We start from the raw sequence: 17,002 nt of genomic DNA, 5'->3' as shown, positions 1-17,002 counted from the left end.
GGCACACTGCTGTCCTCCCTCACTGTCCCTTGAGAATGTTTCAGCCCCAATCAAGCGGCTCCTCTGTGTCAAGACATTTTCAACAGTGAACCAGATCAGGGCCCTTCAACTTTTGGGGAAAAAATGATTCTAAAAGTTTCCCAAACCAAGAGTATTTGATACTACAATACATGTATACACACACACACGCACACACACAATTAAAACTTGAAATGCGTGGCTTACATGAAAAAATAAATCAAAGTCACTCTACCTCATTGCCTGAGATGGAAATTCCCACATCAACAGGCAGAATTCTTAAGGCTTCAGTGACATGATATTCTAGCAAGCGCAGGGAATAGATCCAAAGACAAGACAACAAGCAACAGTGAGAACGTGAGAAGAAAACCCACAAGACTGCAGGCTGCGAGGACGGCTCCAACAGTCACACATTTGTGACTCATCTCTCCAGGCACACAAACACTCCTCACTCCCGGAGGTTAAGAGCTGGGGGAGAAAGTGTCAACATATTTAAACCCCACAATTTCCAGGAGTTCATACCCTGTGCTCAGAAGTAGGTAGGTCGGCATCAAGGAAAGAAATATGCTGAAGAGCCGCTGGAAGAGATTCGTGGGACTCAGCAGGGGCACCAGCAGGGAGGAGGCTGCAACGGAACAAAGCAGAAGCCAGTCAGGACCAGGGCCCAGCCACAGGCCTGCAGAAGGCAAGGGCGAGCACGCATCCATTGATTCTTTGGGGGACCCTATAGCAGGAGGTTATATTGACCCTACACATTTGTTTACAGAAACCTGACACTTGACATTTTTAATTAAAGTTACATTTCATTATATTCTGGTTTCAATAACTCAGATTTTCTCCATTCCGATTCAGTTTAGCCGGCTCCCATGATATTCACTCCTAAACGAATACTTTGTTGTTATCAAATGCAATATCGATTATTCAAGATTCAGCACCATTCCCCACCATTAGGCATTTAGACCCCTCTTCAAAGATCACTCACACAAAGATAAAAATCAAAAAAGATAGAATTTTTCCTAAGCTGCCCTGTGATGGTTAATTTTATGTTTCAACTTGGTTAGGCTATCTGAGCACCCAGCACCCAGTTGTTGCATAAACCAGCAAGCAGTCTAGGAGATGTCGGGAAGTATTTTGATGATGTGGTCGCCATCACTGTGGGCGTTTCAGAGTAGGCACTCACCCCACCCCCGCCATGATGAGCGAGCGTCCCCTGACATGTGAAGGCTTTCAGAGCAAAGACACAGAAGGAGCAATCTGTCTCAGAATCGCAGTGTCACCTCCTGCTTAAGTGCCCAGCCTGCTGCTGGACACAGAGGCCTCAGGCTTGTTAGCCCCACAGTCCCATAAACACCACCAAAAGCCCACCCTCACCCCCGGGACGAAAATTCTCTCTACTGCAAGTCTGCCCTGACAGTTACAGTGTGACACCTGGGAGAACAGAGGCAGGAGAGAATAACTTCAAGGTAGTTTCGTTAACCTTTCTCTACAGGGCTCACAAAAAAAGAGAAAGAAAACGACTCCAGTAAAGGAGGACATACAAAGAGGAGGCAGGAAAATATAACACCCGTATTAACCAGTGATTTGTAACGGGAACGAGTCTCACTTTGTGAACTCACTAGTTCAGATGACTGTGTGTGTGTGTGTGTGTGTGTGTGTGTGTTGGGTTTGGGTGGCGTGATCAGACATAGAGGCAGAGAACTTGGGCTGCAACGGGTCCTAGCTCAACCATTGATCTATTGTGTGACCATGGGGAAGCCTGCCAATCTAGACAACACAAATCGATGGGAGAGGCCAAGAAGAAGGGATGTAGAGAAATGGACGAATAGGAAACTTGACCAGGCCACTCTCAATATCAGACAGAACAAATGGGCAGAAAAATCAGTAAAAATAGCAAATAACATAATCAGCAAAGTAGAGATTTTAGACAGATATTAAACACTTCTGGTGGCACTGTGGAATAAACATTAGAGTGCTAACTACAGGTTTGGCAGTTCAAGCCCACCAGCTCCTCTGGAAAGATGTGGTCCTGACAGCCCTGTACAGGGTCACTCGGAGTTGGAATCAACTCAGTTGGCAGTGATTTTCTTTGGGGCCGCACATTGAAAGATTATCTCAGGCAAGTGCGCATAGAACATGCACAAAAGCGTGGCTCACAGGTGATGGCACCACGGGCATGGTGAGCACCGTGCCCAGCACAGAGAGCAAACCAGCAGGCTCCACAAAGTAAAGACATTCCAAACACTTTCGGCTCACAAGGCAAGAGAGCTAGAGATTTTGTATGAAAGTGAAAGATAGGCAGGCTTTTCTGCCTGAGAATGGCTGACTCACACACACAGCCAACTTGCTTAAATACCCATTGCTACTAACTTGATTCCAACTCACCGTCACCCGACAGGACAGAGCAGAAGCGCCCCAGAGGCTCTAAGGCTACAGATCTCGATGAAGGAAGATTGTCGCTTCTTTCTCTGCAGCATGGCCTAGTGGGTTAGAACCACCAACCTTCCTGGCTGCAGTCAAGAGCTATGACAGCTGCACAAACAGAGCTCCTCTTCCCACCCTCCGGCATCAAGCTGATTCCTACTCACAGCAACCCTTCCTTCATAGGGGATTCCCAGACCACCCATCAGCAGTTCTCAGACTGTGGGCCGCGACCCCTTTGGGGGTTTGAACGACCTTTACACAGGTGTCACCTAAGACCATCGGAAAAAACATATTTCTGATGGTCTTAGGAACTGAGACACTACTCCTCTGTCTGTCTCCAGGGGGTCCACCCACATGCAGACACACCCACATACGAATACTCAGAGTGAAGATTGTTACCCATGCTACACCATGCTTCAAGACAAAATTTCATTTATTTGTCATTAGAAATAAATATTTCACAATATATAATGACATCTTGTTTTTGTGATTAATCACTATGCCTTATGTTCAATTTGTAACAATGAAAATACATCCTGCAAATGATGGGGGGAGTTCAGAGTGGAGACTCAAAGCCCTTATGTCGGCCACTGGACATCCCCTTACAGAAGGGTCTCGCGGAAGAGATGAGGCAGTCAGGGTGCGATGTAGCAATGATTAAACATACAACTTTCCTCTAGTTCCTAAAAGCTTCCTCCTCCCCCACTATCATGATCCTGATTCTACCTTACAAATCTGGCTAGACCAGAGCATGTACACTGGTACAGATAGGAACTGGAAGCACAGGGAATCCAGGGCAGATGATCCCTTCAGGACCAGTGGTGTGAGTGGCGATACTGGGAGGGTAGAGGGAGGGTGGGTTGGAAAGAGGAAACCAATTACAAGGATCTACATGTGCTCTTCTCCCTGGGGGACGGACAACAGAAAAGTGGGTGAAGGGAAACATCAGACAAGGCAAGATATGACAAAATAATAATTTATAAATTATCAAGGGTTCATGAAGGAGTGAGGTGTGGGGAGGGAGGGGGAAAAATGAGGAGCTGATGCCAGGAGCTTAAGTGGAGAACAAATGTTTTGAGAATGATGAGGGCAATGAATGTACAGATGTGCTTTACACAAGTGATGGATGTATGGACTGTGATAAGAGTTGTATGAGCCCCTAATAAAACAACTAAAAAAAATACATCCTGCATGTCAGATATTTACATGATGATTCATAACAGTAGCAAAATGACAGTTTTGAAGTAGCAACAAAAATAATGTTATGGTTGGGGTCACCACCCCGAGGCACGGTGTGCAGGGTGGTGGCATGAGGAAGGGGGGGAACCGCTGCCCTGGATCTCTGCGGGAGCAGGCGGCCTCACTCCTGCGAGCAGTGCGTGGGTTTGAACGGCTGATGCTGCCGTGGGCTTGTCCTCAGTGCCACCTGGGCCCTTTCCCTCTTCTCAGGACGGACACGGGTTGAAATGGTTCACAGGGTTTAGAACAGGGGTAATGTGTTGGCAGGTGACTGATCAAAGTTACTGTCAGCAAAAACAACCCTTCACTGTTTCCGAGTCCCTATGTAAGAAGGCTAGAGAATTGATGAGCGAACATAAAAACGAACCCTAAGAGCCTCTTCAGAAACTCCTCTCTGGAGTTACATCATTTACCGGGTCATAAATGTTTTCTCAAGTCATTCCTATATCTGGCTACGTGTACTTGCATGCTGGCGGGGGTTCTATTTCTCTGTCGGATTCGAAGAAGAGAAGGAAACGCCAGCCGGCTACTCTTCCAAGAGGGTTCCAAAGGGCGCGGGACCAAATGTGAGGAAACGGTAACAGCATGTCTCCACAAACTTTCTGAAACCCCTGCAGATGGCAATGAGCAATCTGGAGATAATGGAATTGATGTCACGTGACCTCGTGGGTGTGAGTGACGGCTCACCTAGGATCGCCCAGCTAACCATCTGGTTGGCGAGAGGCAGCCCTTGCTTCCGCAGCAGACTGCTGTGGGTGCCGGACACCACGAGCATGGCCAGCACCGTGCTCAGCACCTGAAAACAAAGACCAGGACGGGTCACTTATAGCGGGGGGAGGGACATGACCCGGGGAGTGCTGGGGACAAAGAGGTGCTCACATTGGACCTAGCTCACCTTCTTGTGGCCAAGACAAGACAGTGCTCTGCTACCAAGCAAAGGAGCCTCCACCCGCAGGAATGGTGCATTTAACCGTTTCAAGAACATTCTGGCATCTATTACCACGTTTTAATTTGGAAGCATTCAATATTAATGTTTAAGGTTTCTTAATCATGGACATATGAGAGTGAACTGTATGGACCATTGTAATATCTTCCTACAACCTCTGGCCCTCCCGTGCTATGACATCCATCCGTCCATGCATCCATTCGTGAATCTGTGGCCTGAGCATGTACCTCGCACTGACACACCAGGAGCACAAACACTCGTTAGGACTGCGTATAAACTAGTGCCACGCCCAAAGCAACCCCTCTGCTCTCAAGTCAACTCCGATTCAGAGCAGCCCTGCAGGACCTAGAAGAGCTGCCCGTAGAGTCTGAGGCTGTCAAGCAGGCTGCGGCACTTTTCCTCCACGGAGCGGCCAGTGGGGCACCCACGACCCACTTCAGTTTGCGGCCCCATCCTCCCCAACAGCGCCCCCTGGCTCCCACTGTGATGTTGTCAGTAAATGGAGAAGTCTAACTGCTGTCAACAAAGCTATGGCACACACACACACACACACAGGGTCCTTCCTTTGTGAGGCAGCCTCTCACTACAGAGCTGAGAAAATGGGAGGCGTGTCTGTCTGCGAATCAATGAGGGGCCCACTGTGGAGAAGTGACTGGGTGAAGAAGGCAACGTGTCGATCAAGAGAAAATGAAAGACGCCTGCTATTCAGATCAGAAACTAAAGGAGTAAAAAGAGAGCCCAAGTCAGCAGAAGTCCTTTCAGAAGGTTGGTAGTGTGTAGCCGGGTGGCAGCCATTCTAAGAAGATGTCTGTGGCTAAAAGTTACAGCCGAGCACCTAGTAGGCACCCCATGAGTGTTTCCGCAACGACCGTCCAATGGTAGGAATCGGGGGGGGGGGGGGGCGGGGAGAGGGGGGTTTAAAGTTACCATGGAAAAACATGGTAACTATTTCTGTGATTAGGCCCATGGGGTGAGTGGAAGTGACCCTGAAACGTATGTTTATATTAAGAAAAATATTATGCCCTTGAGTATCATTGATTGTGAAGGTGAAATGCTTAACATTGCGACAGAAAGAAATAAGGAAATGTAACGTATTTAAATTTATATTAGGGGGAAACAAAGGTTAAGAGGATAAACAAGAATTAAATGCAATTTAACAAAGTTATCGGGAAGGGGAATGTTGTAATGGATTTACTTTATGCTCAGGGATCTTTCTCACAAGAACCATAATATTTTCTTTGTACCTACAGAGTGAGCGCCAGAAAGAGTGACTGTTCTCAATGCACTCATTCACTGACAATTCTGTCAGAGTAACTACGAGCTTTAATGCGGAGTCAATCAGGGCACCATATAAATTAAGCACAGGCTTCAATAGCTTAGCAGGCTCTTTGACAAAACATTTCTTTATGTCAGTTTTCTATTTGTGTAAAGGAATAAATCGAAGTTATCACCTCTTAGGTGTATTATTATCTTTTCCTCAGGGTGTTCTTGGAAATACATTACCCCCGGTTTGCCCTAAGCAAACGTTTTGACAAGACTCCCGAGTTTTGCTTTTTCCAGTTTTAGAAGTGGAGTTTTTGTTTCAAAGAAAAACAGGTGGGCTTTGTCCTTAACTGCCAAAGAGTTAGGAGTTGACAAAGCGTATGTACCAGCAATCAATCTCTGATCTAACGATGCTTGTACATGGTACCTGCACATTACATATTGAAACCGGACCCCACACGTTGAAGTGCAATGGCCGACGATCACACAGCTAGTGAGCAGCCCAGCTGGAGTCAGACTCGGTTTTAAAGGACTAGCACACAGCTCTTCCCACTCTGCCAACCCAACAGCAGAAGTGCCTTTTCCCCTGGGAAGCCACTGGAAACCTTGCCTGGCTATTCATCATAAGAGCACTTCCCGTGGCTGCTTTCACTTCAAAGAGCCTTGGCTTTTTCAGGCTCGAGTTAGCTTGTTCAACTCAAAGGAGGAAACCAGGGACGGCAGGCCCGGAAGGACGGTCGGTCCTTTTGCAGCTCAACCTTCTGGGCAGGTGCTGTCCCCGCTCCTCTCAAGGGTTCCCCCGTCTTCCTCAGGATGCCTACTGTGCCGTTTTGTCTTTTGTAAGAGAACATATTTCCATGTGCAGTCGTTCACTTTTTTTTAGCTGGCAGGAATCAAATGATTTAAACGCCATGGCACCTTAAGAACAATCAAATTAAACACCACCATCAGATCTGTCTCAGTGTTACCATGAGGGCAATACGAGGCTGGCAATCTGTTACTGACCTGTAATATATGTACCAGGATCTCTTCGCGGAAAACACTCTCTTTTCTTTTTATGAGAAATGTTACAACCACCAGGGAGAGCAGAAGAATCAGCAAGCCTGCACTCATTCTGTTTCAAAACACAATTCGAAATTTCAAATTTCCGTCAGTTCTTACAGAGCACAGATTATACAATAATACATTTCAATCAGTGTAGAACGTCTCGGTCATCTGGTTTAATCAAGGTGAAATAGTAAAGTGGATAAACAGGTGTGACAGAAATAAAACAATTTAAGATACATATATTGTGAGAAACACAGTCTTTGACAAATATAAAAATTTGTCAAATAAATAAATAAATCATCAGTACCTTGAAATACATACTGTGATTGAGCACTTATTAATGCAAAATCTACATTTATAATCTGTATTATTTCTATTCAAATCAGAAAAGATATATATCAGGGTTACATCCTTTTACTATGCTTATTCAAATCTGTATGCCGAGCAAATATGATGAGGAGCCAGGCAGCATGCATTAGGGTTCACAGCCTGCTATCTGAAGATGGTACTTTGAGGACTAAGGTCTGCCAGACCCAAGCCATGGCATTTCCAACTGCTTCATACGCATGTGAAACTTGGACACCGAGTAAGAAAGACTGAAGTAGAACGGATGCATTTGCATTACGGCGCTGGCAAAGAATATCGACACGTGCCATGGACTGACATAAGAACAAACAAATCTGTCTTGGAAGAGGCGCAGCCAAAGATGGCTACATCTCACGTGCTTTCTAGACTAGTCCCTGGAGAAAGCACGCTTGGTAACGAAGAAGGGCAGCCAGAAGAGGGAAGGCCTCAACAAGACGGGCGGACACAGTGGAGCGGCCACAAGCAGGGGCTCAGCCATAGAGCAACTGGGAGGATGGTGCCAGACGCGGCAGTGTTTCCTTTTACTCTCCATGAGCGGAAGCCAACCCGCTGGCACCCAACAACAACAGCCGCAGGCGACACAACTGAGGAGACCTTGACGCCCTTTCCTGACGGCGATCAAAGACTGGAGCTTTCAGTCGGCATTAGCCCTCAGCATAAAATAAAAAACGTCCATGACTGAATCGATAAGCAGCATCACGACAAGAAGGTCAAGTATTTCCCATTACTTGGATCCAAGATCAGCTCCCATGGAAACAGCAGTCCAGAAAATCAAACCATGTGCTGCACTGGGCGACTCTGCTGCCAAAAACGCCTTTAAAGTGCTGAAGCGCGAAGATGCCACTTGAGGCCCAAGGCGCCCTGGCAAAAGCTGGGCAGTGATTGAGACCAAAAAAGAATGGATGCTTTGGAATTAGAGTGTGGGCAAAGAAACTTCAATAGATCATGGATTTCCTGACAAATAAACAAATCTGGCTTGGAAGAACGTTCCTTAGACGTGAGGGTGGCAAAACTTTGTCTCGTTAACTCTGGATAGACCAGGAATAGGCAGGAATAGGTCCTGGAAAGGGCATCGGCTTAGGTGAACTCGAGTGCCAGTGACAGAGGGACGTCCTTAAAGAGATTCCTTTGGCACAGTGGCTGCAGGAATGGGCTCTAGCACAGCAGCAGTTGGGAGGACAGTGCAGGACCGGTCGGTGTTTTCTCTGTTGTACATTGAGTCATTGTTAGTGGAAGTGGCTGGAGGACACATAGCGCCTTTCTACCATTGACCTTGTGCCCTGGTTAAAGGAAACCAAGCCAGTGCTTGACTGCCAGTGTCTCCTCACAAGGGCAGCTGTACAGGAAGGGGACGAAGAAGGATGTTCGCTCAGGTACACCACCAGGCATAGTACGTATGCCGCCTGGTGTTGAAGGTGACCATCTACCTCAAAGAAACAGTGTCCTATTGTGTGAGCTCTATGCGTTCCTAAAAACTGAACACAAGATGACCAAAGTTAATTTGAACAGATTTTGGGCCTTAGCAATAGACTAGAGGGATCAAGAGGCAGTGAGCAAATAGAACAAGAGGATACCGCATGATTTAAAATCAAGGAAGGTGTGCATCAGGGTTGTATCCTCTCACCATACTTGTTCAATCTGTATGCTGAGCAAATCATCCAAGAAGTTGGATTATATGAAGAAGAAGATGGCATAAGGATTGGAGAAAGCCTTATTAACAACTTGCGATATGCAGATGACACAACCTTGCTTGCTGAAAGGGAGGAGGAACTGAAGCACTTACCGATGAAGATCAAGGATTGTAGCCTTCAGCATGAATTACAATTCAATGTAAGAAAGACCAATATCCTCACAACTGGAACAGATAAATGGAGAAAAGACTGAAGTTGTCAAAGATTTTGTCCTGCTTGGATGCACAAATGTTCATGGAAGCAGCAGTCAAGAGATCAAAAGATGTACTGCCTTAGGTAAAACAGCTGCACAGGACCTCTTTAGAGTACTGGAGAGCATGGAAGGTATTTTGAGGACTAAGGTGTGCCTGTCCCAAGCCATGGTTTTCTCCATCGCCGCATATGCATGTGAAAGCTGAACACGGAATAAGGAAGACCGCAGAAGAATCGGAGCATCTGAATTGCGATGTTGGAGAAGAATACTGAAGTACCACGGACTTCTAAAAGGACAAAGGGACCTATATTGGAAGAAGTGTGGCCAGAGTGCTCCTCAGAGGCAAGGATGGCAAGACTTCGCCTTACATACTTTGGACATGCGATTAGGAAAGACCAGTCCCTGGAGAAGGAAGGACACCATGACTGGTGAAGAGGAAGACCTTCAAGTAAATGGCTGCATCCGAAGGCTCCGACACAGAAACAACTGAGGGCCTGCAGGGTTTCCTTCTGTTGGGCACAGGGTGGCTATGGGTCATTGCTGACTCGATGGCACCCAACAGCAACAACATAACAGAACTGAGAGAAAAGGGGCAAGACATCTAAGAAGACTGTGAAGCAGAGAACCCTAACCTAGGACTTTATTTTTTTCCATTCTTCAAATACTCTTCCTGGGAATCATCAGGGGGAAAAATCATAGGTTCAAAATAGATTGTTATTATATTTTATAAATATTAACCATATATGATCAAGGTTGTTTAGCTTGTTTTCTATTTTTTGATAATTTGCTGTTCCAACTCATTTGCAAATATGTTTTTACTTTAGAGTACCAGGATTCTAACAGCTATCTTACACATGCTCTTGTTTCTCTTTTCATTTTAAAGTAAAATTAAGAGGGTACTTTACAGATTCATTTGGGTAAGCGGCGGTGGTGGTGGTGGTGTTAGGGGTCGTCTAACTCACCGCAGTCCTATGCACACCATGACGAGACCCTGGCCAGTGCTGCCCCGTCAGCTACACGAGCATCACAGTATGAGTGATTCAGTGTGGCAAGGTTGGCAAAGTAGTTAGTTTTCCTCCTATGAACACCTTTACACTCAGATGAGAAGAGTATAAAATTTCATTTTTGTAAGGCGTTTTTTTTTTTTTAAAGAGCCTACAAATTGCAAAGTCAGCACTTTGAAACCACCCGCTGCTCCTCAGGAGAAAGACAGACTTTCTACTCTCATAAAGAGTTACCGTCTTGGAAACCCACAAGGGAAATTCTACTCTGTCCTAGGGGGTCACTCTGAGTTGTCAAGGACTCAATGGCAGTGCTGTGGGACATGACATTTTAAGGTGAGCGTGCCAGAAGGCAGAGAACACAGAAATTACATGAAGGGTTGTAAGGCCTTTTTGTTTAGGCAACAGTTTTATTGTTTTCATATGACACTTTCCCACATGCCCTACTACACAGAAGGAATACAAGCAGCTCTTTTTCCTTCCCTGCCATGTTAAGTTTTCCTTGTCGGGCACATTGCTTTGGGAAGGCCGGCCAGGTCTCCAGGGAGCCTTCCTGCTTCTCGGAGCCCAGGCCCAAGGCATGATGGCAATTTGAAAGTATTTTAGCTTCTATTGTCTCCACGTGATTGGGGACTCATGACTATGATTAGGATCATATTTCATAGTATTGATACAAACAACAATCTTGTTTTAAAGAATAAAAGTTAGACAATTCGTACACGAGAGAGAGATCCGACTGTCGGCCGACCACGGGCATCAGTGGAAACACGGCCAGGAGCAAAGAGAAGGCAGTCCAGCTCAGCGAGGTGACCTGTGAGTGAGAAAGGGGCAATTTTAGATAAACACCGTACAAAACCTCTCTGTGTTTCACACACACGCAGCTGTTAAACTCAAAGGTAAAGGCAAAAACCTTTCCGCTGTTGACCTGAAAGTAACGGTGACTATTTATGGATGCCTGGCACACACGAACAGGCGTTCTGGTGGCACCGCCAGGTAAGCATTGGACTGCGAACTGCAAGGCTGGTGGTCCAAACCCACTGACCAGCTAGTCCATGGGAGTAAGATCTGCTCCCACAAAGGTTTACCACCTCGGAAACCTTACATAGTGTGGCTATGGGTCAAAATCACCTCAATGGCAGTGGGGTTTATCCCAGATAAACACTTTTCAGAGGGAAACGGCTGAATTATTAAAGAGCTGAGGAGGTTGTGCAGGGCCAGGAATAGGTGACCCCTCTGCCCACAGGACGGTCGCCTCTGCTCACAGAATGGTCATCTACACGACTGCCCTTCTTGGGACTTCTCTGGGCAGTTCCTTGGCTGCTCCAAAGTCAAGGTAATGGGTTTGAGAAACCCGAGGTGTGCTTCAGATGGACCCATCAGCTCTGCTTCTACAAGGGGGCTGTGAACGTTCATGGAAGAACGGAATTCAGAGATTTTTCTAGGAGCAGTTTGAAGTCCCCTCGTGTCGTATTGCAATCGCCACATCACTGGCTCATTTTGCCAAGAAGCCGTGAGCCAGGGAAACTTCTCAACGTGCTCAGTCCTCCTGTCGGAAGGAGCGGGCTCCTTGCCTAAGGACACTTTCTCCCCCTTGGTTGGAGAAACAGGCATTTCCTTGAATTCAACACACACGCCAACCAAGTCGCTGCTGGTCTGTCCTGAGACAAGATCAGAACAAGTACCTTTGCTCGAGTCCACAGCGGCGTGAAAAACGGCCAAATGGCAAACGCAACGAGCCCGGCGGTGAGCACGCGGCGGTAGAAGAAACTGAGAACCTGGAGATGCGGGCACAGGAGAAAGGCAAGGTGAGCTCCCTGAGCCAGGTTACCTGGGCGACAGAGGCACTGCAGCCTGGTGGCTACTCACCAAGACTTCAATCGCCACGGTAAAGGCGACCAGAGAGCCAGCGAGACGACTCCGAGGGAAGGCCGACAGTGATGCGGCCAGGTCTTGAACGACTTGAAACCTGGTTAAGAGATCACAGACAGAGGCTGCTCACGCTCTACACAGGAAAAACCGTAAGGTACATATGATGTATAACAAAAACAAACTCACAGCCATCAAGCTGATGTCAATGCATAGTGACGCTAGAGGACAAAACAGGGCTACCCTGTGGGTTTCCTACACTGTGACTCTTTAAGGCAGCGGTTCTTCACCTTCCTAATGCCGCCACCCTTTAACACAGTCCCTCAGGTTGGGGTGACCCTCAACCATAACATTACTTACGTTACTACTTCATAACTGTGATTTTGCTACTGTTATGAACTGGGTGGCACCTGTGAAAGGGTCATTCGACCCTGAAAGGGGTCGGGACCCACAGGTGGGGAACCCCTGCTTTCTGGGACTAGAAAGCCCCATCTTTCCCCGGCAGTTAGCAGCCCAGTGAGTCATCACCACACCACCAGGGCTCCCTCAGATTTTATGTAGCAAAGAAGAAAGATTTTGAGCAAATCTAGAAACCAGGGAATTTTTAATTTATGGATTATTCAAACAGGAAGATGCATCCTAATACACTTGTTTTATTGACCTCTGTTTTAGAAATCTGAACCTATTTTGGAAACATTTTAATTTCTGAATTCATTTGATAATGATTACCAAGGCTCACTTGATTCCTATCAACAGTAATGCAATAAATGAGTCTTGTTTAATCTTAGCTTAAGTATAGACACCGGCAAATGTAGAGACAGATGTACAACTGTATAAATGTAGATATGTGCAAAACAGGTGGACTCTCAGAAAGAAAATACAATGAACCCACAAGCTGGCAAATCGAAAACTAAAGGGGAAAACTTCACCAATATTTACCTTATATTGAAATCTTACCAGTTTGAATGTAATTAGATTTTACTAATTTAAGCAGAGAGTGCTTTAATTTCCCTTGTCCACCAAGTTAAATAACTTTTTGTAAGACATCACAAATTGTACCCTGACTGTAATTAAATGTAAATTCAGAAGACTTTAAAATGTATGATGTACTTAACTTCTGCAATTGCTGCATATTATTAAATGAGCAATTATAAAACATCAGTATCATTTGGTTTCGGACCTTGCTGTAATTAAAAAGAATGGTGACATAATTACATAATGGTATCAGAACTATTAAGATGCCACAGAGAAGAAATTCTGCCACCAGTCAGAAAGAGAATGCTTCTTTTGTTCTCAACAGCAGATAAGGACAGAGGAATAAGAAAGGATTTCATAAAACCTAACAGGAGGGGTTTTTTCCCCTAGAGGAAACTTAGTTTTTATTTTTAATTTTCTGTATATTGTATCATAAAGTAAAGATAGAGCAAAAATATCTAACAATAATAATAAATAATATAATAATAAAGCTTCCTGGGGTATACGCTGGGGGAGGAGGGGATAAAGGGAAGCTGATGTCAAAGAGTTTAAGAAAAAAGTGTTCTGAAACTGATAGTGATAGCAATTGTACAACTCTGCTTGATCAAATTGAATTATGAACTGTTATATATCTTTAAAAGCTCCCAATAGGGAAACCGAGCTGATTCCAGGAACCCAAGTGGAAGGTGAATTTTGAGAATGACGAGTGCAACGAATGTATAAGGGTGCTTTGCTCAATTGATGTATGTATGGATTGTGATAAGAGTTGTATGAGCCCCAATAAAAAGATTTATTAATAAAAAATAAATAAAATAAAATGGGGGGGGGAGTAAACATAGAAAACAAGGTATTTTCTAAATGTGATTTTCCTTGAGATGGAAACCTCTCTTCATCATTAGAAATGTTTCCCTGGAGACTGAAACATCATCTCCATCATGAAAACCGTTAAAAATTCAGGAGGAGTTCCATAGTGGGATAGAATTTTCAAAAATGATAGGGCCTTTCTTTCTAGAAAATGTAAAATCATGCGTAAACAACAACAGAAAAGCACCTGAGTCAAATAGGCAGACCCACCAGTGGTCTCGAACTCAGTGGTCCTCGAACTCAGTGGTCCTCAAGCTTTCTGATGCCACGACCCTTTCATATAGTTAGTTCCTCATGTTGTGGTGACACCCCCCAACCAGAAAATTATTTTCGCTGCTACTTCAGCACTGTAATTTTGCTACAGCTATGAATCAGGTGATCCCTGTGAAAGGGTTGTTCAACCTCCAAAGGAGTCGCGACCCCCAGGTTGAGAATCGTTGCTCTAACTGGAGCAGCAGCATTCTTTCTCAGTATCGTTTTTTGCCTTCTCTTTTAAAATAAACATTTTACACATTTTAATAGTAATTTTATTTTTTACATAAATTTTCATTGCTGAAGTTAACAGCAACAAAAGGAGCTGAATGGGGGGCTGGTCCCAATCCCAACGACTAAGTGGACACCTGCCCCTCCCCCCAGAAGAATTTATTTCAAAGGACAGCACTGAATCTGCAGCTCCAGGAGAGTGACATATCTGATCGGAGCTCATGGGGGCAGATGAAGGGGGAGAAGGAGAGAGTGGAGCATATCCTGGCCCACCAGGCTGTGAGGTTGATGGCCCCAATTACAGCAGCCAGTTGACAGAGAGGACCACATGGCCAGCCCCACTAGGAGACATGATGCCCCTCAATGACCCATAGCCCTACAGGGGACAACACCGGAGACACAGTGTGGGATTTGCACCCCATCTGATCCCGCCACACCGAGGCAAAGCACTGGGGGAGTGCAGCGGAACAGCTAGGGAATGGAGCGGCGAGGTCCCCAGGGAATGCTGAAGGTGGACTTTGGGGCCAGGGCGTGATGCCCCAACAGACTGGACTGGAAAACACTCCTAAAAGCCAACAAACAATCCTTCAACTAACTACAAGCTCTTCTTTCTTGTTGTGTTTTGGTTTTTGTCATTGGGTTGTTGTTTTGCTGTATGTTGTTACTTAGTTTTGCTCTGTCTTGTTTTTGTGCATGTTATTATCTCCGCAGGTCTGTCTAAATAAGACAGGCTGGATGAACTATCTGGAGGAGAAAACAACGGGACTGACAGTTCCGGGGGAACATGGGAGACGGGGAGGTGGGGGGATAGGTAGTGGTGTTAGCAAATCCAGGGACAAGGGAACAAGTGATCCAAATTGGTGGTGAGGAGGGTGTGGGAGGCCTGGTAGAGCATGATCAAGGGTAATGTAACCAAGAGGAATTGCTGAAACCCTGGTGGGGACTAAGCATGATAGTGGGACAAGAGGAAAGTCAAAGGAAATAGAGGAAAGAGCTGGGAGGCAAAGGGTATTTATAGAGGTCTAGATAAAGACATGTACATATGTAAATATATTTATATATTAGGATGGGGAAATAGATCTATGTGCATATATTTATAGGCTTAGTATTAAGGTAGCAGGACATTGGGTCTCCACTCAAGAACTCCCCATTAAATTGGCATTCTATGATGCTTACCTTCCCGACACAACCACTGAACACAAAGCGGGTGAATAAGCAAATGTGGTGATGAAAGCTGATGGTGCCTGGCTATCAAAAGAGATAGAGTCTGGGGTCTTAAAGGCTTGAAGGTAAACAACCGGCCATCTGACTGAGAAGCAACAAAGCCCACATGGAAGTAACACACAAGCCTGTGTGAGCATGAGGTGCTGAAAGGGATCAGTTATCAGGCATCATTAGAACAAAAAATCTTACCATAGTGAATGAGGGGAGTAGTGCAGAGTGGAGACCCAAAGCCCATTTGTAGGCCACTGGACACCCTTTTACAGAAGGGTCTCGGGGAGGAAATGAGCCATGGTGCAATATAGCAACGATGAAAATTACAACTTTCCTCTAGTTCCTAAATGCTTCCTCTCCCTCTCCTCCCACTATCATGATCCCAATTCTACCTTGCAAGCCTAGCTAGACCAGAGCATGTACAATGGTACAGATAGGAACTGGAAACACAGGGAATCCAAGGCAGATGATCCCTTCAGGACCAGTGGTGAGCGTGGCGATGCTGGGAGGGTAGAGGGAGGGTGGGTTGGAAATGGGGAACCGATTACAAGGATCCACATTTGTTCTCCTCCCTGGGGGATGGACAACAGGAAAGTGGTTGAAAGGAGACGTCAGACAAGGCAAGATAGGACAAAATAATAATTTATAAATTATCAAGGGTTCATGAAGGAGTGGGGTGTGGGGAGGGAGGGGAAAAAATGAGGACCTGATGCCAGGGGCTTAAGTGGAGAGCAAATGTTTTGAGAATGATGAGGGCAATGAATATACAAATGTGCTTTACACAATTGATATATGTATGGACTGTGATAAGAGTTGTTTGAGCCCCTAAAAAAAAGAGTATAGACAAAAAACAACAACAATGAAGACAAGAAATAAAAAGAAGTTGGAGTTAGAAAAATCAGGATAAAAAATAAACACCATGTCACAATGCACATAGAACAAAAACTCTCACTGCCATCGAGTCGATTCTGACTCCTAGTGATCCCATAGGAGTCTGCTGTAGAACTGCCCATGCATTTCCAAGGCCATAACTCTACAGCCTCATCTTCCTTTCACAGAGAGGCTGGTAGTTTGAACTGCTGACTTTGTGGTTAGGAGGCCAACGCAAAACCCACGATGCTACCACGGATCCTATGCATAGAATAGTCAATCTTCAAAATACCCTTATTTTGGCCTCTGAGTCCTACTCTGCTGTAGGGGGTTGATTTTCTCAGGACATCTATGACATCCAAAACTAATCTTAGAACTTTGGATTAATGAGACAAATAGAGAAACCAACAAGATCTCCATTATGACCCTGGTTCCCTGAGAATACCACCAGAACCATGCTCCGTTATTATAAGCTACCATCTAGAAGCCCCCAATGCCGGGGGCCCTCGTGTACCAGGAAAGGAAATGCTTCCTGATCCTCTAC

At 45.5% G+C, this 17,002-nt stretch overlaps 1 protein-coding gene across 4 annotated transcripts in view; it reads right to left on the bottom strand.

Annotated features, from left to right (window-relative positions):
• Positions 1-17,002, bottom strand: part of LOC142427300 (GPI ethanolamine phosphate transferase 1) — a 97,999-nt gene that overhangs the window by 25,781 nt on the left and 55,216 nt on the right. For all 4 annotated transcript variants that reach the window (XM_075532535.1, XM_075532534.1, XM_075532537.1 and 1 more), the window contains exons 16-21: positions 12,052-12,151; positions 11,868-11,960; positions 10,905-10,996; positions 6,893-7,001; positions 4,366-4,474; positions 541-643 (exon numbers count right to left, since the gene is read on the bottom strand). In XM_075532535.1, coding sequence (XP_075388650.1) covers positions 541-643; positions 4,366-4,474; positions 6,893-7,001; positions 10,905-10,996; positions 11,868-11,960; positions 12,052-12,151 — 606 coding nt within the window. The remainder of the gene's footprint in view (positions 1-540; positions 644-4,365; positions 4,475-6,892; positions 7,002-10,904; positions 10,997-11,867; positions 11,961-12,051; positions 12,152-17,002) is intronic.

Source organism: Tenrec ecaudatus, chromosome 15 (assembly GCF_050624435.1).
Source record: "Tenrec ecaudatus isolate mTenEca1 chromosome 15, mTenEca1.hap1, whole genome shotgun sequence".
Taxonomy (NCBI): domain Eukaryota; kingdom Metazoa; phylum Chordata; class Mammalia; order Afrosoricida; family Tenrecidae; genus Tenrec; species Tenrec ecaudatus.
Note: the sequence above shows the minus strand (reverse complement) of the source record. Positions and strands in the feature narration are given on the sequence as shown.